Below are 24,019 nucleotides of genomic sequence, written 5' to 3'. Positions count from 1 at the left end.
GTTTGGGCAGAAGTTATTTCTGAAAGGACATCTTCACTCTGACACCTATGAGAAGTACGAGTGCTGCACACATGATGGGAACATGTCATGACCATGCAATCTGAGTCTCCTATTCATCCCCACTCACCACTCAAATAGTTTCATTGTTTTCATCGTTTTCAGAGCAATTGCTGCCATCAATAAAGATTTCATTTACAATCAGGATCTCAACAACACTGTTAGTATGACCTTCCTTCAGGTCAAGGAAGAAGGTGCTAGGAAGCAGATTGCTTTCCCAAGAAACAGTAGAGAGTGACAATGGCTTGATGCAAGGCTGTGCACCAAAGTCATGGGCACCCATTCTCCTTCCTACACATCTCCCTGTAATATCTTGCTGACAAGAAGCACATTCATGCCAGGATTGTGGTCTGGAAATGGCTCTCGAATGGTAATTTTATTAGAAAACTTAGCAGTTTTTTGCATTTTTTTTCCTTAACGTTTGCCTTCTTTTCTACTCTGGAGCACACTTCCACAGACTTTTTGAATATTTTTCACCTTATCAGTCCCTTCATAGAGACTATGTTTACTTGTGGTATGGTGCTGTTCTGTTCCCACAGCACACAAGTTCTTAGCTTCTCAGTAACTGAAATTTCTAATTTAAATTCAGTATATGCAAGATCTGGTGAAATTTAGTATCTTATGATACACAAGGGGGCAAATCAGATGATCTAGTAGTCCTTTCTGGCATCATACCTACAAAATATATATGTAGTGCAATTGAAAAGTATATAATATTATTGACTTATGGCAAAATTATTATGATATATATCTGGTCATAACACTGTAGTAGATCAATATAGTCATTAATGTGCAGATTATTTAGCTTTTAGTGTTGCTTTTCAAAAGGATTATTCTTTGCGTTTATACTCTGAGTTTACTGCTGAGCAAAGAATACAGATCTGGGGTCACAAATGTGTGGTACCAAATATGCAGACTAGACAAGAATAATGCATTTGTTTATGACATTGATGATAGAAGATTTATTATGTTCTTGACTATTCATTTCCTCTTTTTTATGCCCTTAGATTTTGTAAATGATGTGATAAGTATTTTCAGGGTCATCACCTAGTGACCTTAACTGTTAGTTTCAATAAAAGGCCTGATTCTTTATAGAATCCTGCAGAGTTTGGGGCTTAGCACTGAATGTTGCTGGACCAAAGGAAAACAAGAGATATCTTCATCTCTATTCATTCAACCATCTGTGAGTATAAAATATTGCCAGATAGATACAGAATGCTTCTGTGGCTGAAGTGTGCACAGAACTGAGAGCAACTCTAATGCAATCAAAGAAAAAACACTGGAGAAGGCAATTTTCTTCAATGCTTTTTTACTACTGGAAGTATAGCAGTTTTACTAATGAGCTTCACCACAAATATTCACAGTTACTGGTAAAACAAACAGCAAAAAGGGACTGAGATACTTCTATTAAACTGCCAAGTAGCTCACTGAAAGCCAGCCCAGGAGGGTGGGAAGATGTTTAAACTCAAATAAACAACAAAAAATTATTTTGCTATTGCAAGATAGTTTTCAATACACTTCTGTATATGCTCTCTAAATCCAAATGTTTACCAGCAAAGCCACCAAGAGTTCATTTGTGTCTCTGAAGACAGTACTCCTCCCTCTCTTTACCCTTCCCTCCCCTCTTGCTAACAGAGAGGTGTATTATGTCCCTAAAATACCACAGCCATGACAAAATACCTTTTGCCTGTTCCCCACTTTTTCTAGGCATTAAAAGAGGTGATAAATTATCCACTTCAACTACTTCACACCACGCAAGGTTAAACACTTTCACCCTTAAAAGAATAGGGCTCTATGTATTATCACACAGGCAAGTTCAATGTGAGTTTATATATACATTCCTTAATATTAAATATGATTAATCTATTGAATCAGGACCTTAATGAATGTTATTCTTTTCATATCAATAATGAATCCACTCAAATAAACTGGATTACTTAGAGCAGAATCATGTCTGATTTCTAACACTTTTTTGTGGGTATTAAAAATATGTGCTCCTCATCCAAACAAAGCTTTTAGAGCCCAAGGCACACTTACCTGTTAGAACCCTTGAGCCTCCTTTGACAAGAAATGAAAATTCAAACAGAAATCAGTTTTTTAGTTTATAGTTGCTTTGGTACTTTGGGCCCTACAAGTCCATTTCATGCTTCAAGTGCCAGCTGATATTTCAAACAAAGCTTTTAGGTCAATACTGTATTTTAAATACAAGCTTTTTATCTTGAGAATTTTAACTGCTATTTGAAAGTCAATATATTTATATCCAACTATTATTTTGTTAAAATTAAAAGTTTACTATGCTTTAAGGGTACATACCTTTAACTCTCCAATAGAAGACAGAAGTCCTGCCCCATAAGCACGCAGCTGTCCTTCTTGCTTGCAAAGGCCAAATTCAATTGTAAAGAAATAACACTGTAAAATATACACATATTCAGATACAAATAGCATAAGTTGCAAACAGGCACTTCAGCAAAAACAATCAGCACCATATTCTCTTGCCTGTCCCACTTCTTTAGAATTACCTACTTTGAATATAATCTCAGATAAAGTCTATTATTGCTGTTAAGTAATTTAAATGTCAAGTTCAGCAGTAAGGAAGCTTTGCACAAAAATTTGGGATTTTGTTCTTTGTCTGGGTGCCCAAACAGTTCACAGGAATGGCCAGTTAGGAACAGATAAGCAAGATAATTTTCCGTATCAAAGGTGCCATTAGGAACCTACAGAGATTTTTGAAACCTTCAGAAATAAATGAGATGCCTTAAAATAAAATCCTGCAAGGTAGTTGGTCTGACTGTCTAGGAACATCTGAAGATCTCTAAGATCTTAGTTCAGAGCACTCAGTTTTTAGCTCAAGCTGATATCAATTTAATGTCTGCAGCATACTTAAGAGCTGTCTTGAGTTACAATGAATTTACTTATATGTATGTGCTTAAGAACCCTCTTGAGTTGAGGCCTTAGTCTTCACTAGATCTTACTCTGTCATAAATAAAGAGTGAATATGGCATGTGGCTTCTTAAATTGCAGAAAGAAAATTATATTCAATCAAATGAATTCACTTGACTAATTAATTCACTTGAACAATAGCAATTGTTTTTTAGTTCTACATTCAATCAGGTAATGTATCTGACCTGTAAAACTGATGACAAGCTGTGAGAAGAGATGTGTTTAAATCAATATAACAGTCTTGTATCTAACTTTGCTGTACCCACCTAACGAATTTACACGTTAGGAAGATCATAAGAAGCACTGACAGCCCACTGTCCACTAAATGCAAAAGACCCCAGTCACTTTTGCTCCTATGGGACTGAGTTTTACTTTGGTTTTGTTACAACACACCACATGCTTTTTGATATTAGATCAAACAGTCGAGATTCTACATATGGAGGTTTTAGAAAGTTGAGTTCTAAGTTATACAAAAATATTGCACACATATGTACACATATCCCTATATATATTTGTGTCTGTTACATTATCTGAAAATTTCAGGTTTTGTGTGAAGGGGCATAACTCCACTAAACCTTTGCAGGAGATATGAATTTAGGATAAGAAATTACCCAATATTTTGTATTAAATTTTAATTTTTTAAGTAACTTCAGAATACATCCTAATACAATTGGGTTTTTTTTTCCATTGACTTCCTCCTTAACTCCCAACTCTTCCAGACTGGGTATCATATTAAATGTAGAAGACCAGAAATTAATGGCTCTTTTAAGTTCAACAAATCTTTAGAAATTCAGAAATTATTAATTGCTTAGTCTCGTAAAACTTTCTGTAGAGCTAGTGATTCATACAGCATAGCACTATGAGGAAGAGTATAATAAAAAAAATAATAAAAACATGAGCCCTGTGTCTGATCCAAACCTGCTCAGTCAGTTGAGAAGGAACAGTGGCAGAGACTTCAAATGTCTCAAGTCTGATTCCATCACAGTAGTCAAATGCACAGATATCCATAAAGGGAGGTGAAAGCACAGCATCATCAAACAAAACAAAGAAATAAATGCAAAAAAACCCAAATTTCCACCTCTGGCTTTGCTATTGACTTAGGTAAATCAAACTGGTATAAAATTTTTCAGGACACCCAGTGAGCTGATGTCACCACTTCGGAGGCGGGCAAGACAACTGGTTTCCAAAAATGTTGTCTCAGGGACAAACAGCCAGGTACACAAAATGACAAAGGCATCACAGAAATAATGAATGAAGCTGAGAGACCTTCACAAAGAGTACAAACTTCGCCTCCCTGCCTAAATATTTTGCCAGAAGAGCTATCAGTAGGCCACAGTCCTGGTTGTATGCATGCTGACACTGTCAGAAACTACTCAGCTTTACACTTAAATCCTACTCGCATCTTTGAATTTGTCTCCCTCTTCCTCAAGGTTCCTTAAAGGAATCTATCAGGTAGTAGTTCTTATACTGTGAACATTAACATTCTGACAGACGTACAGCAGGACTTGACTCCTGATAAAACACAGTGATCATTCTCATTTTCATTCTTAAAACCAACAGCAGCTAACAAGGAGTTTGGTGTTCGTATGTTTTAAATCTGTAAGAGGAGCACTTTGTCCCGATATGTGGGGCACCTCTACTGTTGACCTTTCTTAGGCTGAAGAAGACCAGACCAACGTCATACTGCCCCCAGAATAAAGTCAAACACCCACTTAGCAATCTGCAGGGCCAGCAGAGGGCAGGAGGAGAAATGTTCTCCACTCCTCTGAGGACGTGCACTCCAGGGGCTGGAAAGTACAGAAGGCAGAGAGCTAGCACAGGCACCAGAGAGAGCAAACCCTGCTGTCCAGGGTGACCAGTATCCTGCCCACAAGACATGTAGGACTTGATTCCACTTCCTCCTTGATGGATAGATAGTACATAAAGAGGGAGCTTCTTTTACATTAGTTCAAAGATTATAATAATTGTTACTGTTATAAAAGGGAGTCATATTTATGAGCTAATGCTTGCTGGTGAGAGCCAATCTTTAGTATTTATAAGACTTGTACTCTCAGTATAACTAACTAAAATAAAACACATAAATGGCAATATGTCTGCCTACTACTAACTTGTGGTATCAAACTACAGCATTAAGAAAAGCCCCTCAAATTAAAAGCTGATTTATAAATTTGCCATATGCAACAACTACAATTTTGTATTTAAGAGAGCCTTGCTTAGCCAAGAAAGTGCAAAGCTCACCCAATGCTGCCATCTTCAGATCCTTAGTCAGCAATACACAATTCCCCCCATCCGTCTGCTCAGACACACAGAGGTGGCTCAGTGCACTAGAGTTTGCAGGCTTTGGTAAGTTGTGTTCTCAAGCCTACAAACATCGAGGCACACTGATAAGGAGTTTAAATACTAACTATATAGCAATACCTTTTAGACCACACATACAGATACCCCATTAAATGCATCTCTTTGTATGGTAAACTACAGTTGTGATACTCCATATTACACAGAGGATGAGCACACTGAGTGGGAATGATGGAACAAGGCAATGGCTGTTGAGATAAATACATTTTTGAAGCCTCACCTGAGGACAAAGTTGATTATTACGCTGCTGTTACATGTAGGGTGGTAAATGCAGGCACAAACAGCTCTGATTTGAAATCCTGGTCTCTGGCATACTCCCTAGACTCTGGCCCCACATAATTGGTTCCTCTACAACCTACAGCAATATCTGGTTATCTGCCTTTACTTTCAGTTCCACCACATCTTCAGGGTGAAGTGTGTATTTGCTACAACCTATACATAGGCTCTTGAAGTAGGAAAGGTGGTTTTCCATGTTGTATAAATTCTGCAATTCTCAAAGAGCCTTAGAGAAAGACACTGCTCTGTTAGTCAAATCAGCAAAATGAGATGGAGAATCAAAATGCCAAATGAGAGATTAGAAACAGTTTTTACACCAGTGGCATCAATCAAGACTGTGCTAGGAGCACAAGACTGTCTTCAGTATCATTTTATTTTATTTCTCTTACTTATTCAAAATTATATGAATGATACTTTACAGTCATGCTCATGAAACATTATCTAATGGGTTCAAAAATTATTCAACAGATGCATGGAAGAAAATCCAATTAAGGGCTATAAAACAGTAGTACAGCAGATTTCTTCCTTCAGAGCTCTTGAATCAGAAGTTATTGGCAAGTAAAGCAGTACACCAGGAAAATACCACCAATATGTCTCTCAACATACACTGTCCTGCAGATGTCTGCAATCGCCTGTGTCAGAGACAAGGTACTAGCATAGCTTGTCTGGCCAAGTGTATGTGTGATTTTAGGAGTCAGATCAGTTGTCCTACTATTGATAGGAAAGATATAGAGAACATCAAGCCCTGGCAAACTCCAAACCTGGTCTCCAGGGTAAATAGTCTCTTCTTTGTATTCAGATACTGCCCTGCATTATAAACTGGACTAGCCCAAGAAAAAGAAAAAGGCAGTGACAGCTATGACAGCTAACAGAAAAAATCGTTATTCGAGGGTGCTTAGATATTTTCAAAGGCAGGAAAAAAGGTCTGATAGTCTCAATTCTCCTCACCTGTCTGGTTTCTAAGCCTTTGAAAATCCCTTCTCACACCACATCATTTTGCATTTGAGAATCTCCCTCCTGGGACCTGTGCAAAGAGCCTGTGCATGGTGTTGAGTCCTGGTGTCACAGAGTCAGTAGTAGAAAATCTGACTTGCTCATAAAAAGGCCTTTCAAGCCATTCCACTTTGCTTAATTTTCTTATGGCATAGCTGAGGTGTATTGGTACAGAGACCAATACTTGTGTTCACTTTGCAATCTTCAGCATGACATATAGCATGAGGTTCTGTGTGTTCTCTGAAAGTACCTTCTGAAAACATTGTCAGGATGAATCCTGAGAACACCAAGCATGCCAAGAGCTGATTCACTTGTGCTCCCTGTCACAAGGGGGGAAGAATGAGAGACTGTGTAATTGCATGACAGCAGTCCTGGTACATGGGTCTAAAGAAGACACACCACTACATGAACTGCCAATGTCATGGGCCTACAGCTCCAAGCTGATGTGTAATAGCACAAACAATCACTTTATATGTATATAAAATTAGTTGCATAAAGACAATACAACTATTAATATATATAAGTACTTGAAAGACCAGTGCCAAGTAAACATCCTTAAGAAAATATATTTACCTTGTTTCTACTGGATTTCAGATTTCAAAGGATGTTTGAATGGGCGACTCAATTCAAATGCATGTGATATGTTCACAATATGCGAAGATTAATTCCTTTTTCTTTAGGAATCCTATGTTATTTTAGCTCTAAAAGTATTCACCTAGAGATTAAATCTCTCAAATAGTTGTAGTTATCTCATAAATAAATAATTATATACCACTGAAAGACTTTTAAAAATCCCATTGTTAGAAATTGATCCTAAGAATTAATTAAATAAAAGTGTTTCCATTCCCCCTGTAACAGGTGCTCAAATTGCAAGCAACTCTCAACTCAGAAACATATGCGATTCTCATTTGTGCTTTCTTTCTTCATTCAGAGCTGGTGCAAATAAATTTTTGAATAGTTGCTTATTTTTCAATCTCAAAAACATCAACAGTCACAAAAACCCAGCTGGCATTTCACATTTGACTGAATTATTCAAAATTCACAGTCTGTTGAGTAGTATCAGGAATGCTCTACTACAAGAAACAGATAGATGTAACAAAGGTAACCCAGGCAACTAGCCAATACAGCCCAGTGCTGGAGTCCAGACCTCAAGCAATACCAGCTATTTGACAGCTATTCATGCGGGAGCATTACTGAGTAGAAATGCAGGGAGATTTTTGAACAACAAATAAATCTCATGATGAGCTTGTGAATAGACCAAAAGCAGAGGAGTACAATTCGATAGCCAAGTCTCATTACCAGATGATTCACCTACCTCCAACAAAGGCAGTGACCCTATTCACAATCAACAGCATTTCTAAATAAAAAAAACAAAGTTTAATTCTTCAGATTTACCTTCTTGAAGAATTTTGTTTAGTCTGCCACTTTAAAAACATTTAGACTCAGTGAAATGAGGTTTCCTACAGGAATTTCAAAGTGAATATATTTAACAATAGCCTCCTTTTCCCCCTCATCTCACTTCTTTGCATTCAGACCTTTCAGTAAGGGTGAATGCTTGGAACAATCTCTTTATAAACAATAGTTTGAGTAGATGTGATGCTGCTCATTAGAGCACTCCAGGATAGACACATACCAGCCTTCGAATTTCTGCTGAGGGTCATAACACACAGTACCATTACACACAAATTCCTCTAAAGCAAGGCTTGACATACCCGAGAAAGCACAGCCTATAGTGAGCTCAGGGGGGCTTAACCCCTCAGGAATATTTGGAATTATGCTTGCTTTTTCAGAAGTTTCTGCAGAAAAACTCATAATGGTAACCAAAATAAAATTATCATCATGAATTTGTTAGGGAGCAGAAAATGTATCTCAGGAAGCATAAGTAAGGAGGTAACATTACACCTCCAACACTGGGGAGCCCAGTCAAGACAAGACAATGGGTATGGCAGCTGCCAACCTTGCAGGTGCAATATGACTTCCAGAGTAAGAACACTCCAGAGAACACTCCTACTAACAATTTTGTGTCTCTTGGGAGAATATTTCTGTTGTCCATTCTCACATGAAGGCCCTCTTGCTACTCTAAAGAGCAAGCAGAGAGAGAACAAGATGAAGCACTTCTGGGATTTTTCTGCTGTTGCAAAAGAAGTTAGTTCCCACACAAATGAAGTCACATAATACCCCACTCCATGTTTGAATTACTTCAAAGTAATCTGAACTTAGGTTTGCTGTGTGCAAAGATGATGTCTGTCCAGCCCATTCATTTTATCTCGGTTGAAAACCCTGGAGCACTTTAGAGATGAAGAATCAAGAACCTCAACACTTATGCAGAAAGTCTGGTGTTTCCTGGTGAGGCAGCAGTTCCCTTCCATCAAAGCTAGTGGTCACAGAGATGGTGCAAAAAATCAATGCCCCAAAAAGCACACTGGCTAAACACTGCCAGAAAAAGAACTCCTAGCTTTTTCAACATAATTAACTAACAGTGCTGAAGCTTAATATGCAGCTAAGAAGATGAGATCACTGAAACTACAAACTGCTGCTTAGATAATTGTTAAACATAAGTCATTGAAGCCCTAATGCTTTGCCCTTCCTATTTCCCCTTCCCTATCGTTTGACTCTTATCCAGAACAACTTCTAAAACCTGGGGGTTTAAGCTTTATTAATTTCATGTGGAGTTATTTAGAAAAAATTATGTGCAATAATGAGCCATTTCCTTTCCACTTTATTTTACAACATATAACACGAATTCACGTTCACTGCTCCCTATTTTAGCTGAAGCGAGTATTCACTCATTTCTTTTTCAAGCTGTTGGTTCAAATTTCGGTCATCCAGAGATTTCACATAGGTAACATAACAGGGACAGAGAGATTTTTTGAATGTTAGCTGGGACTACAGAGATGGTGTCCTCTGAAAGTCAAATTAAAAAAAAAATGCTGAGCAAACATATCCCTGCTGTCCAACCACACTCTTCATTCTATGCTGCCTCATATGACATACCTGCTTCATTAAGATCCTTCAAAATTCACAGGCTGCAAGCAGGGACAGTCTTTATGGCTTTTCCATTCCTATTTTACACCTCTTTGTCCTGCTATTCTTACAGATGAGGACTTGGCATTTACACTATCTAACGAAGTAAGAATGGTCCTGATTTGCTAGGCTACAGGGTAAGGGCTAGCAGCCCACAGGATTCTCATCAGCCTTGTGGCTTATGTTACAGCTTGAAGAGTATGATCCCTCCAGCAAAGAGCCAGGAACTTGAACAATGACAGGAGGCATCACACATGAGAGAGAAAATTTGAAATAAATACACATACAAAGAGATCATTTGTCTGTCCTTTGCCTGACAGCTATGGGTCATTGACACTAGGACTCTTACCCCAAATTGTGAACTGCCTTGCTTAGAAGAACATCCAGACAATAGAAAAGAACGTCTCAGACACTTTTCTTCCCCTAGCATCCAGAGCCAGAATCTCTACAGAAGTCTAGCTCAGTCCTCAGGACACATTTACCACAGTTACCTGTAGACCTCAGCACCAGTCCAACATCTTTTGTCCTTCTCTAAAAAGGCCATCTTCCACTCCATGGCAAGCATGCTAAGCAGGCAGCTCAGGAGACAAAGCATAAACTTGCAGCACTCCATGAAATACTCTTCAGGCTGGGGAGGCAGAATTCAACCTTTTGAAAATGCTGCAATGCTCCAAGGAGACCACAAAATGGGAAAACTGGCATAGGATTCTCTTCCACTTATCCAGGGAGAAGCTTTTGACAGACTGGCTAAGTAAATCCACAGATTATCAAGTCACAAAGGTCTAATCGCAGTACAGGCATCCCTCACTTTCATAAGCAGGGAGTTTACTGAACCACTGCCCTGTGCCGGTCCACTGTCAGAATTAATTACTGCGAGCTGTGAGGCCTCTTAAGAAACTACCCTTGGCCAGCCCAGAGACAGACCCTGGTGTCCTCTCTAGCAGGCATTCCCCTGGGGAAGGCACCAGGCTCATGTGGTGCTGCTCGTGATGCCATTCCCCGAGGCAGGCTGTGTCCCCACTAAAAGCCCATTAGTGCCCATCACAGCTGTGCTGCAGGGAGTGCTGCAGGACAGCCCCTGAGCCTCCCAGGTCATCTTAGCCAAGGATGGGTAGGAGCTTCCTGTGTACATGACCAGTTGCAAAAGCCCTAATGTATCTACTAGTGAGGGGAGGCTATATCTTCACAAAAGGGAGCAGCCTCCTGGGGCTGAAGGGATATCAGAACTTTTTCAAGTTCTGTAACTGTGGGAGCAAAAACACACTGAGAGAAGAGACAAGGAGAACTGGACAGTGAAGTTTTAAAATTCTAATTTCAAGGGAAAAATGCACTATTTCTTCACAGTCATATTCATTACAAATTTATTTCTGAAGAGCAAAAAAGAGTTAGGACTTCATTCCGAAATTACCACCATCCACACTTATTTTCTAAACATTTTAAAAATAAAGTTAAGTTCTTATATCTATTTACTGAAAACTGATTTAATAGCTATGAATTGTTTTCAAACATCACAGTTTCTAACAGCTACACTGCATTTAAACTCAATGTTCTTTTAATCACATAAATGCCAAGGGACTCCCAAAAGCTTTTGTGACTCTTAATGCATTAACTCAACCTGCTTTGCAAAAAAGAAGCAAAAAAGATAGTAGGCATAAGCACAAAAGTGTAAGTTCTATTCATGTCAAGCTGACAGACAGATCAAAGAAGAAAAGTAGCTCAGGGAATTTTAAATATCTATTAATTTTGCTACTAAAAATATATCCAAATTGAAGATATTTTTCACAGCCCCAAACAAAATCTTTTTCAAGTATAGTTGAGCACCTTCTTGCAGCACCCTGATTTTCAGCAGTGAGGGCATCTAAAATTAATCTATCATAACCACAGAGTAGTCAACTGAATCACCACTGACTTACTTGCCAGCAGTGTGGAAACACAAAGCAAATCACATGAATATGTATTCAGCAAGGTGGAAAAAAATATATTGAGTAAATACGTGTGAGCAGAGATCGTGGCTATTCACTGTACCAAGGTCAAAGGAATTTACAGTGCCTGTGGTCTGGAAGTGCCTCACCTAACGTGAAGATCACTCCAAAATTGTCACTAGTGATCAGATTCCCATGGGTGTGCAAGAATTCTGTGCTTGTATAGGTCCTAAATTCACTGCAGATATATAGTATAGATCTGTATATAAGCTATTATGCTTATTCAAAGATGAAAAATTAATTCTATGAAGGTGTTTACATTTGAGAGATGTAAAATGTCTTGTTAAACTATAATTTTAGCTACTTTTATGTAGTCAAACTATATAATTATTACAATTACATCCTACTGATTCCAGGTAGGGAACAAAAATCTGTAGGGGAAAAAAAGAGTAATATGCTTTACAGGGGAAAAAAAATCATAATTGGCAAGTACCCACTCTTTCCAGCACGTCTTGAAAAAGCTCTGAGCTCAAACTGCTTTATCTAGCACTATTAGTAGACACCATCTTTATGAACATCTATAGAAAGTTCTCTATAAGGTACATAATATATAAAACTTAACAGCTGACAACTGAAACAAGGTTCTTTAGTCTAAACTAATGCTATGTCTGATGCAAAAGCAAACTAACAGAATAAGAGAGTGGAAGAGTTGTTCAAAGTGTGCCTGAAAGGGCACCACCAATTTGAAGTTCTGTTGACCTTGCACTGCAATTATTCCACAGCTGGAATCAAACCAAAACAGCCAAAATTAACAGCCACAAGGCCCTTCTCTGTCTTTGGCTTCAACAATGTTTTCAGATTTAGAGTACTTATTTTAACTTTCCAAAATCATCAACAAATAAAACAAAAACCTTTATGCAATAACTTCAGAAGGCCTGTTACAGAATTTGCTGCATTCTGTGCCACACAAGTTTGGACAAAGGAAGAGACACGACTGCAAAATCAATTGTCCTCCAGAATCAATTCAATCCCTGCAGAAACCCTTATTTCTATTTTTTTGGAAAGTAAATGATAAAAATTAATCTTACAGCAACAAATAATACTTTCATTTGCATGTGTACAACTCTACATCTTTTAGGAGATGGTACACATGGAAATGAGGTTAGTATTTAGCCCACAGACCTAGCTTATTGAAAGCAATGGCAAACTGCCCCCCAGCCCTCTGTAGAATCAGCATTAAACTTATAAATATATAATTAAGCTATACTTGCAAAATTATATCACCCAAAAATATCTCAATTAAAAATTTATGGGACCATATTCCAACCAGCACTTTGATGCCATTTGATAGAAAGGTGACGACAGGCATAAGAACTATTTCCAAAGTTGCAGCACTAAGGAATTAAGCCCTCAGCAGAGTTATGGATGCCACAAGTATTTTGTCTTACTTCCATACTTTAATCTGTGCATACAAAGAAAGCACTCAAACATGCTGGGTGAGATAATTAGACTGAATCTATGAGGTATGTCCAGTCCTGTGGTTGTGAACTTTAAGTTGGCATCTGTTCAGCTCTGTTACAGGTATGTATTTTAAGACTCTTTCCATGCAATACTATTTGGGTTACGCATAATAGCTACACAAATGTCCTTTTGGAAGCAAAATTATTTGCTGAACTATCCCAGGCAATAAAAAGAATAGTGAAGAATTTGAGGACATCAGTGAGGCTGCATCTGGAGTGCTATGTTCAGTTTTGGGCTCCCCAGTATAAGAGAGGGATGGAGTTCCTGGAGCAAGTTCAGCAAAACACTATGAAGATGACTCAGGGACTCAAGAGCATCTCTCTTATGAGGAGAGACTGAAGGAGCTGGGCCTGTTCAGCCTTGGAAGGAGATGGCTGAGAGGGGACTTCATCAATGTCTATCAGTATTTGAAGGAGGGGGGTGTATCAAGAGGAGGTTTCCAGGCTTTTCTCAGCAGTGCCCAGCAAAAGGAGAAGAGACAGCGGGCAGAAACTGATGCACAGGAAGTTCCACCTGAACTCTTCCTAAGGAAGAGCTTTACTGTGGGGGTACCCACACACTGAAACACATTGTCCAGAGAGGTCATGGAGTCTTCATCACTAAAGACATTCAAAAACTGCCTGGAACACAATTCTGTGCAATATGATCCAGGACGACCCTTCTTGAGCAGGGAGGTTGGACCAGATGATCCATTGTGGTCCCTCCTAACCTTACCCATTCTGTGATACTTTGAGGCTGTGATTACACATAAGTGTTTTGGTTTCTGCCTGAGTGCAGAATCTCCCAGCTTCCTGACCCCTGAAATGAGAGCTGGGTATGCAGGGTAGCAGGCATGGCTGCACATTACAATGCAGCAGGATGCACAGATCCCTGAGGAAAGGGAGCCTGGAGATGGCCCATCCCAACACCACTGTGGGTCTCAGCCAGGTAACCAGGCAGCTGCCTTCAGGGAGCTGCTCCAAAGAGAGCCCTCCCTGCAGTCACCAAAGCTATTTGTGCACAGCACTCCTCAGCTGCTCTGGCTCCATGGAAAGCATGGGTAAAGCCAACTCCTCCACCTGTGCACAGACATTCCCTCAGTCCTAAGCAAGACCTAGACATGGCTGAAATGAGCTGCCACATACTGAACTCCTTCACTTCCCCACGTGTGCTGTTGCTTGAGGAAGTCCATGTCTTGTACAAATTACTTAAATAATGTGTTACAGTGTGAACAATACCTACACAGAGTCCAGGATTCTCACTTTCCTTCTACATACTGGTGAAAGCATAGGGGTAGTCAGGAACAGCAACAGCAATATATTCCAAACCCTTCCTTTATTGCTATTTTTCCCCCAATATTTAAACCTTTATTCCTTTAATTTATGAGTAATTTGTCAGTTGTCGTTCCCCAAAATGTTTGTCTTATTGTTTCTCAGTGGAAGCTTATGCTGGGTACTCTCTTTCTTCCCGGTTACATATGTTCTATAAAAGACCCTTTATGTCTTTTTGTTAATACATTATCAACTCTAGGTCAAAAGAGAAAACAAATATGCAAAAAATCCTATCAAAATTCAGACTCCTTTCACCCATTCCTCAACCTTTGTCAACTGGATCCAGCACTGAATTGGAAGATGCTTGCCACTTGCATGTACTCCTAAATTCCACAATTTTTTTCTAAGCTATTTTTCAGGCTCACTTTCATTACTACTGTAGCAGAGCAAATGTTCAGAGTGTGAGCTATTGAACTACTGGCAAAGATTACTATTGCAGAATCTGCAATTTCTTAATGAAAATGAAGTTGCTTCTGAAAATAAACAAACGTAATTAGCAAGGCAGTGCTGTGTGAAATTTGCACCATTCTCTTGTTAACCTCTATGTCAAAATGTATTACTTGTGTGCATGAAAATTTGCATTTGCAGTTCAGTAACCTCAGAGATTATGATCTAACCACTTTTGGAAACAAAATGCTACAAGAAATAAAAGCAAACCCAGTCTCTGGCTGCAGTTTGTTATTTTAATAGAGTCTTTTTCTTTAGCGTTTCTAACTGCTCAGGGCTTGATCTTCATAAATCACATCCTGTCTAAAATGAACTATATTATTTCTACATAAAAGTTTCTAATTTCTTCCCTGCTCCCAATTAAGTCAAATTAGCTCTTTCTTGCATCTAGCTTCCTCATTACAGGGCTGGGCCCAAGGATACATATTTATAAGTACTTTATAGAACAACACTGTTTCTAGTTACTTGTGAGCACAAAATTTAGTTTGAAAGGGCAGCATGAGATCCTTTCAAGAAGCAGGTTACTGACTTGACCAACGGGGCACACTCGTGGCAACAGGTGAGCCCTCTTTCACCTTCTTAGCTTTGAGGGACCCAGTATAAAGCATAAGATATTTATTTTTGAGATTAACACATTCTATGTTGACCTACCATTTTCTGATCACAAACTAGAGGGAGTCACTTCCTTGTATGGCAATACAAGATGGATCCATTGAATCCTACTTTCCCTCTGCATCCAGCCTATTTCTTTCATTCCTAAGCAACAACTTGTGTCAGCTCTACACAACACCAGGTCCAGTCTTCCTGTCATACAAAAGGTCGCCACTTCTATAGCACATCCAAAACTGACTTGACTCCACAGTGCTACTCTTAATCAAAACTGAGGCTAATGTTCAAGCTGCTCATTTACTGTGTTCCACAGGCTGGTGACTGATACAGCCTCTCTCTTTTCCAGTTCTAATTGGAAATGATTCTGGGGAGAAATAACATCCTCAATAGCATGAGGAGTGACTAAACAAACAATTGGTTTCCTAACCAGCAAAAGAGAGATCCAAACAAGAAAATGTGTTCTGTAGTCATGGTGGCATATAGAAAGCCTCCAGGGATGATTTGATCATTCTCTCTTCATATACAAAAAAACTAGTAGGAATCAGGTTAAAAGCAACAAAATTAGACAGTTCACCAGATAGTGAATAGTTCAGCCATAGAGCTCATTGACAAAGTTACTGCAGGTACTAAAAGGTTATGTGTCTTCAAACATAAACAGCTGTCTCTGGACAGAAATCCTTTCAAGATAATTAGATACATAGAAGCCACATTTGTGAGAACAAGAGCTCTCCAAGATCGTGATTGGTGAGAAGCTTGGAAAACATTTGAAAATAATCAGATATGTTCATCCTGTTCTTTCATCTCCCCTAAGCAGCTATTTATGATGGGCACAAGTCACCAGCCACGGCCCTGACCAGCACAGCAGTTCTTACAGATCCTAACCTGGAAACAGACTCTCCATACCCAGAAAAAAGACCTTAGCAGACTGCCACAAATCCTGCAGAAAATATTGAGCATTAGCTCCCTATTCCAGTAATGGAACTCTTCAATCTGGAGTGCTAGTTTAAAGCTAGTTAAGTATCTCTGCTGATATTTTTCTTCTTGGGCCACAAATGTCTGACAGAATAACTGTAAAAAATGCACTTCAGGAGGCCACTGCAGTATTCTAAAATATTAAATATTGATCCCTGGAATCTACTGTTGTTTTTTTTTTCCCCCCTTAGTCCTGTTTTGTGACATATGTACTATCTTTTCTGCTCATCCCTTTGATTATGCATAACGTAGGAAGAACTTCACGTCAGTGCTTCAGCTACTTTATTGAAAATGATGGCTGAAACAAACCCTTAAAAATGGGCACCATTACTTTTTATTAATTCCTTTAGAATATTTTTCAGGGCAAGCTCACAAATTATGGAATGGTTGTACAGCAGCAGTCAGTGAGCCCAGCAACACCTCACCAAACAAAGTAATCTATCAGTAAATTATCCTTTACTCCTGATTCAAACACACCCATGTGACTTTGTAATGGTCAAGAAAGCCACAAAACTTCATCTGCTTCTGCTCCTTGTTAAAGTTTCAGGTTTCATACTTGGGTGATTTCCAAATACATCTTCATACAGGTGTTTTTGCCTGGTCAAAGTCAGAAACAGAAATATTGCCCAGGCCACCTACTGATGGACAGTACAGGTCATAGTGTAACAGGACAATGTCTGTCTCTAGTGATCCATCACACCTGATTTCAGCTTTATTGTCCTGGCTTTTACCCTGATAATTGATTTGTCTGTCTTAAGTGACATACAGCCCAAATCAGAGTCATTTCATATGTCTCCTGTAAGCACATCAAAATTTACTCAAGCAGTTTTAAGTCATATTCAATCCCAGCCACGCTTCTGCTCCCTTATTCACTAACTGCCGGTGTAGCTGGAAGTAACACTTATGCAAGAAACTCCATTATGGTCATCACTGGATCTAAGGTACTCACTGTGCTCACTCTTGGCATCTGTCACACATACATGGCATGCAACTGGGATACAGAAAAAAGACTAAGCAGAGATTTGAATGTCAAATTTCAATATGCTCAGTGACTGCCATAGCTCTTGGGCTATTATACCAGGTTTCAGTTGGCCAATACATAATTATTTTTATATGTCAGAACAGCTTCAGCAGGTGAACTGGTCACAGACTTACAATGACGGCTAGCTCCCTGTGAATCATTTCACAAATATAAATGAGAAACACACAGGCAGTCTTGATTTCTTACAGTGGGAATGTTCAAAATCTCAAATTTTCTTCTCAGTTCTGTTTGCTCATCCATGGAGGAAGACAGTAAGCCAGTTCACAAACTACTTACAGCCTAGTAGTACTAAATAGCCCCTATGGGAAATCTAATCTGTTCTTTGTGAAGATGAGAGGCTATTCTATCTAGTGAGACCGTGAATGCTGAGTCTTCCCTAAGTTACCAAATGCTACTCAGTCTTTATCTGAAATGCTCCCATTTCTTCCATTCTGGTTATCTCTTCAGCAAACATAATGGAGAATTGTTCTGAATTATGTGACAGTGTCAGAAAAGGACTAGAATGATGTCAACAAGACCAGAAAATTCTGAGGGAAGACAGGCAGGTAAAGTCACAAGAACTACCACAACCCAGAGAGGTGGTTCTGAATTTCGTTTTTAAGCCAGTATATAATTTTAAAACATTTTGTTTGTGATACATATACTGATAAATTAAAGTTAGCTTTAGAAATGAACTTCTGGCCTCAGTCACCCTCCAAGCAAGGTAAAACTCTTAGATTCATAACAAGGCTGAAATACATTTACAAAATCTCATCACACAAAATTCCTTCAAATTTAGAAGCAATTTTTGTGGTTTTCCATGTCAAGGACAGCCAGAACTAAAGAAATTTCTTTATTTCTAATGTTTCATGCTGTTAAAACACAATAACAAATATTATCATGAAAAATGAAAAGGTGAAAGTTTTACAGCTCTAAAGAACTGAATTTTTCCAGTGAGAAATGACTGGGAAAAAAGTGCAACTAATTAGGCCCTAATGACCAAATTCTTGGGCAGAAAGATTGGTGATGAACTGCATGAAAAAGACACTTTGCTAAGCTCTTTTCTGAACTGCCACCCAGTGAATTTCACCTACACAAACACATCCTATACACATTGCATCTTGAAGGGGCAACCTGAGCTATGCTGGAACAACTTAGCAGGAGCCAGGAGTCATTTCTGCCATTAGCAAGATAGGCAGGTTCCTGCTTAGCAACTTGCAGCTTTACAAAGACAGCTCCCAAGTCCACAAATTACAAGTTAACACTGAAATGTAAATCAAGATGCATTTTTGGTACAATTTTCCTGACAAAACCTTACGTTATGTGCTGTTAAATGTTGTAAATGATATACTATATAAATTAGTTGAAACACCTCATGTCAAGTCCTCTCTACAGTTTATGGTTTGACAGGTAAGCAGAAAAGACAGCCTTTTTTATTTCTGTACTATGTGAAAATAGGAGACCAGACATGCTGAAAAATCAGCTCAAAAGCAGTTTTAGAAAATCAATCAGAACAGGACAAGACATGAGTAATGATGATGATAATAATTAGAACCCAGACACGCATGGCCAATATTGTATTTCCTCAACCAGTTACTGCATTATACCACACTCCACGAAAAGAAGTGGATGGTGCAAATATTTTGCTGTTTCAGTAATATAATCGATCATCTTTTTCTTTGTATCTTTCCTCTTTCTTACTCTCCTAAAAGATTGTAAATTAAAATGGAATCTCTCAACAAACCACTACAAAGACAGTCTTTTGGCTCTTTCAGTATTCCACTCTCATGACAAAGAGGAAGCAATGCCTTTCTTCTTTCCCCCACCTGACTATGAGACCCCAGGAGGATGAAGAGAACTTGCATACTGTCTTTTCAGCTCTCTTCCCTTGCAGCCATTCTTCTCCCTCCAGCTGGCCAGAACCAGGGCCCCTGCAATGCTCTCCCATTTAATTCCTGCCCTGATGGGGCTGCACAGACATGACTAATTGCAATTTACAAAACACTTCTAGTCTGCCCAGGCACCAGGCTCCAAGCTTGCTCTACATCCAGTGTGTCAGCCCTGCAGGGACAAAAACATCAGACATTTCCTTTGCAGCTCAAGGCAGGGCACAAAGAGCAGATCTATCAAAGCTAATACACAGTGTCTTTTTGAGAGCAGAATGGAGCAAAAGATTATGAAATCACCTGCAATAATTTTTCTCTTTCTGGTCTGAATTCCTAAGAGGTGTTTTCCTCTCTTCTTAATGCCATTGTCCTCCCTGTAATGGCTCAGCATTTAATGTCACTATCTTTTGAAACAGGTCAGGCTAATGGCAAGCTTGCTTTGGGCATATTGATTCAAGCTCATTAATATGCATACTCTCTCTCCATTCGTTTCTCTATTTACTTTGAAGTTGCCTCGCTGGAGCCTGCAATGCTTTTCTGTGTTAAGACTTTTGGCTGGCATTTCTCAGCTTGCTGTGTCTGTTTTTTATCTAGGATGGAAATGGGATTGAACGCTGGAAAAGTTAGTCGATGGCACCTCAGGTAACATTTGGTGCCCAGCTGAATGAATTTCTTGGCCTCCTTACCCTCACCACTGAGAGGTATTCTTTCTACTTGCTCTCAAGTTGGCTGTTTACATTGCACATTTTAGGGCAAGTAACATCTCTGTATTTGTCAAGCATTTGCCCCAGGGAAGCACAGCCCCTCATTGTGCTCCTACAAAAAAATAACACTGCCAGATTCTTTCTAAATGTCTCTTCCACCTGAAAGAGCTATTTCCAGCATAGGAGGAGAAATCAACTTTGACTCAGATATCAGATTCTCAGTGTGATAAAGAAAAGTGATTCAGCTGTCTTCTTCTATTTTTTGCGTTATGATTCAGGAGCAGCTCATTGTTCAGATGACACAGTCAGTCATAACTGGGAATTTCTGTGAGGGGGAGGAGTACAATCATTTATATAACATACAGAGGTCACTTTATATTAGTATCTCTACCCAAACAGCCCAGTACCAACTTTGTCCTCTGCAACAGGCCCATGTCATCCAAAGTTATTTTGGGGTGAAATATATGGGCATGTAATTTTCCTGAAAGTACTTACAGGGCCAGCCAGTTAGGTAGTTTCTCCTGAGACTGCATGTTATGGCAAGGTAGGCCTGTTTCCTACTAAGTCCCTCCCAAGCAAATGTGGAAATACCCACTCAACTTTCATGATTCCTCCATAAAACAATGGTTTCTTCTCCAGACACATCCATTAGAAAAACAAGGAACACACCTGGAATCATGTGAGAGGAGTTTGCCATGATGAAGACATTGAGCCTGTCTAACTAAGGAATGAAGATTAAATTCAGTGGCTTCTTCTGGAAAGAGCCAGAAGATTCAAATCAAACAGGATTCAAATTAAACAAAGGGGTACAAACACCTTTTTTGGCAGATAGAACTCTAAGCCTCTGCCAAGCCAACGCATCAAAACTTCTGCAGTTTAATTGAACTTAATTTGACTCCATATCCAACAATTATTTCCAAGCTTTTAAATCCCCACTGCACTTCTCGTGTAGAAGAACAGCAGTATGCTGCAAAAGTTTTAAAGCAACCAATTCCCCTTCTCGATCTCACAGAATTTTTCAGATGATAAGGTGTTTAAACGTGGAGCTTTATAAATACGGAGTTTTTAAATCCTATATAGTTCTTTAAATTATTTACTGCATTAGTTTTAGCAGGATCCACCAAAGGAGATATACAGTAAGTTTAAGCAACTGAACAAAGCAAGTGGTAAGGACCAGTGGTCATTAATTTATGTCATGATGGGTTGCATCCCAGTTACTGGAATATGGCAATAGAGCAAGGCTGATAAGCAATCAGGAGTGGAGCCATGACACCTTGACAGGGCGCCTCACACAAAGGCCATGAAGGCTCCAGTTTCAGCAGCATCTGACAGCTTTAACACACAGACAGCTCACACCATCTACTGGCTTGTGACTCACTTGATACAACATAGAATCCATCTCCCAGATGTTGGCTAAGGCACTTGGTCTAGATCTACATCAAAGCTGCACAGCCTTGGCTTAGTAACTGCATATTCTCCATGGAGAGCAGCAGGCAAGGATGCAATGTCATCTTAAAATCCATCACACACTGGAATACAATTAAGAGCTGCAAAACTGAACATGAGTACAGTGCTAAAAGCCAAACTGGCCACCTGTGGAGGAGCTAACAGTCTAGAAATCAGAGTAGACATCAAAATGTTTTATGTTGGTTTTTTTCCCCAAGTTTACCTTTCTTACTTGTTTCCAGCACCTTAAAGCAGAGAAAATTCATCTCAGCTAGCCCTGAAAATTGGTTATTATGGAAAATGAAAATTGAAACTGATTACTTAGTGTGATCAGCTTTTCTTAAAAACAATGGAAAAACACCTAAAACTCTGTGACTGTCACATCATAGGCACCTGGAACCTGAAAATGTAGTCAGCTGTAATAAGACAATGCACATCAGTTCATCAGCTAAAAAGGAGGAGACATGAGAGAGCATGCCACAAAAAGATTTCGACTCACAGTGGCTAACTTCTGAACATCTTCATCGGATGCTCCCAGTGAAGCAAGTCCTATCTCTTGTGAAAACTGTGCAAATTTGGGATCAGCAAGTAGAGGCACATGTCCCAAGAGTTCATGGCATGTGTCCCTAAGGGAATGGAAATGAAAAGAGAGTCATTACAGAAATTAATACCATAATAATTCCATAATCAATTTAACATAAGCCATTTTACACGGGTCTGACCCCTACCTTAGAAGTCTTACAATGAAACATGTTTTTTACAGTGCAGTAGTGTCTTCCCTGTGTATATGGTTTCTACGTGCAGGTGGAAACACACACATTTGCTTCTGTTAAATAGGTTATATATTATTTAACCCCAGATGTTCTGTGATTTGCTCCTCATTTCCAGATTGAGTGGAAGAGTCTGATCACTACAATCTTTCAGACTTGGTGACATGAAGACTGAACAGCCCAGAGAAAAGCCAGATGTCCCATAAGTACAGTTTTCAGCTTTTACCTCCACATAAATCAAAATCCAGTGCATTCCCTCTTCCTTTTGTCCATTCCTCTTTCTGCACCTGGGTAGCATTCCACATCAGACATTTTGCCACTCACCCCCAGAAACCTGGGGCAATGTTTACAGAGGTTTCTTTGTGCTAAATTTCTCGTTTAGTCATGAGATCCTACTGCAATTACTGGGTACTTTTGTTATGCAGTCTACTTTTCAGCAAGCAGATTTCAGAAAAAGCAAAGAATCCAAATCATTTCAAAAAGAACAGCTGTTCACATCTGTAAGTGCATTGTTAGTCATGACAAAGTGCAGACATAAGTGTACAAAAAACCACTAACGGAAGTGCACATGCATCATCTACAAAAGCTTTCAAACAATTCTGAAAGTTTTGCTGCATTTGTTCGCTGGAAATAATGGACTTGGTAGTAAAGTTCACTTTAAAAATCCAATCTGACATTTCCTTTGCTTTTGTCTCTTCAAAGACATTTCTCTCTTTTTTCCTTTTCTGTTTTTTTTTTTTTTTACCCTAAGCGGTAAACAAATGTTTTAAAGGCAGGGAGAAAACATCAAGTTTTTTGCCTTCTACCCAAAATCATCCAATTTGTCTTTTATAAACTATTTTTTTTGAAAAGTCACAGAACATGACATTTCAAATAAATCATGAACAGAAAAACAACCTTCTATATAATTTAAAGTCTTCTTACTCAGTATCTTCACCAAGAAGTCTGAACCAATAATGTGTAGGTAGATAGTAGCAAACAGAAGTTTCTCAATATGCAAATGAAGATTAAAGTTTTTGGTATTCCTAGTTTGCCTCACCAAAAGTGTATCAAATACAGTTCCAATACCAGAGGGACACGTACAAGTCTTCCTTCTCGGTCCAAATGGTCTCACTGACAGATGCAGAGCAACTTTTTCTCATGTTACAGTCACATTTTTTGATTAGACAAGCATCACTCTGAAGTCCTGTGTGACAAGTTTGAGCCAATTTCATGTGTGAGCAATTCATTCAACGAGACTCATCGTCTAGATTGTAGTCCCATTCTCAGACACAGACTGGAAAAATTGGTTAGCTCTGCATGCCTCCATTTCTTTGTTCAGGAGGTGGTTTGCATCACTTGACTGGATAATCATCAAAGCTAAAGGCCAGTCTTTAATTAATTCAGTTCCAATCACAACAAATTCTTCTATCGTATCCTGCAAGATTTAGCTCACTAACAATGCAAAGGACAGCTGGGAAATGTAGCTTGCAGTCTGACAGCCACATCATTTCCCAGTACCAAGCAATTCACTGGAGGAACCTAATTTCTCCAACCATCAACTTCCAACATAAAAACAGGCCACAAAGCCCATTCTCTGGAAGTCCAGCACACCAATTTTTACCTCCACCAGGCAAACCGAGACGAATTGCTGAGCGTCTGTGCTACACTCCATCAGTCCAGATATATTTAGCTTTGTATCAGTAGTTCAAGCAGAAGCCAACCGTGAAACTAGCTCCAAGTTCCTGGCTCCAGGTAAGCACACTCATCTGCAGGTAGGCTTCCAC

At 39.1% G+C, this 24,019-nt stretch overlaps 1 protein-coding gene across 2 annotated transcripts in view; it reads right to left on the bottom strand.

The window, feature by feature from the left end:
- Nucleotides 1-24,019, bottom strand: part of TPH2 (tryptophan hydroxylase 2) — a 69,380-nt gene that overhangs the window by 25,829 nt on the left and 19,532 nt on the right. For both annotated transcript variants that reach the window (XM_014879069.2, XM_088164946.1), the window contains exons 8-9: nucleotides 21,983-22,109; nucleotides 2,371-2,466 (exon numbers count right to left, since the gene is read on the bottom strand). In XM_014879069.2, the coding sequence (XP_014734555.2) occupies nucleotides 2,371-2,466; nucleotides 21,983-22,109 (223 nt within the window). The remainder of the gene's footprint in view (nucleotides 1-2,370; nucleotides 2,467-21,982; nucleotides 22,110-24,019) is intronic.

This window comes from Sturnus vulgaris, chromosome 5 (assembly GCF_052056855.1).
Source record: "Sturnus vulgaris isolate bStuVul1 chromosome 5, bStuVul1.hap1, whole genome shotgun sequence".
Taxonomy (NCBI): Eukaryota; Metazoa; Chordata; class Aves; order Passeriformes; family Sturnidae; genus Sturnus; species Sturnus vulgaris.
Note: the sequence above shows the minus strand (reverse complement) of the source record. Positions and strands in the feature narration are given on the sequence as shown.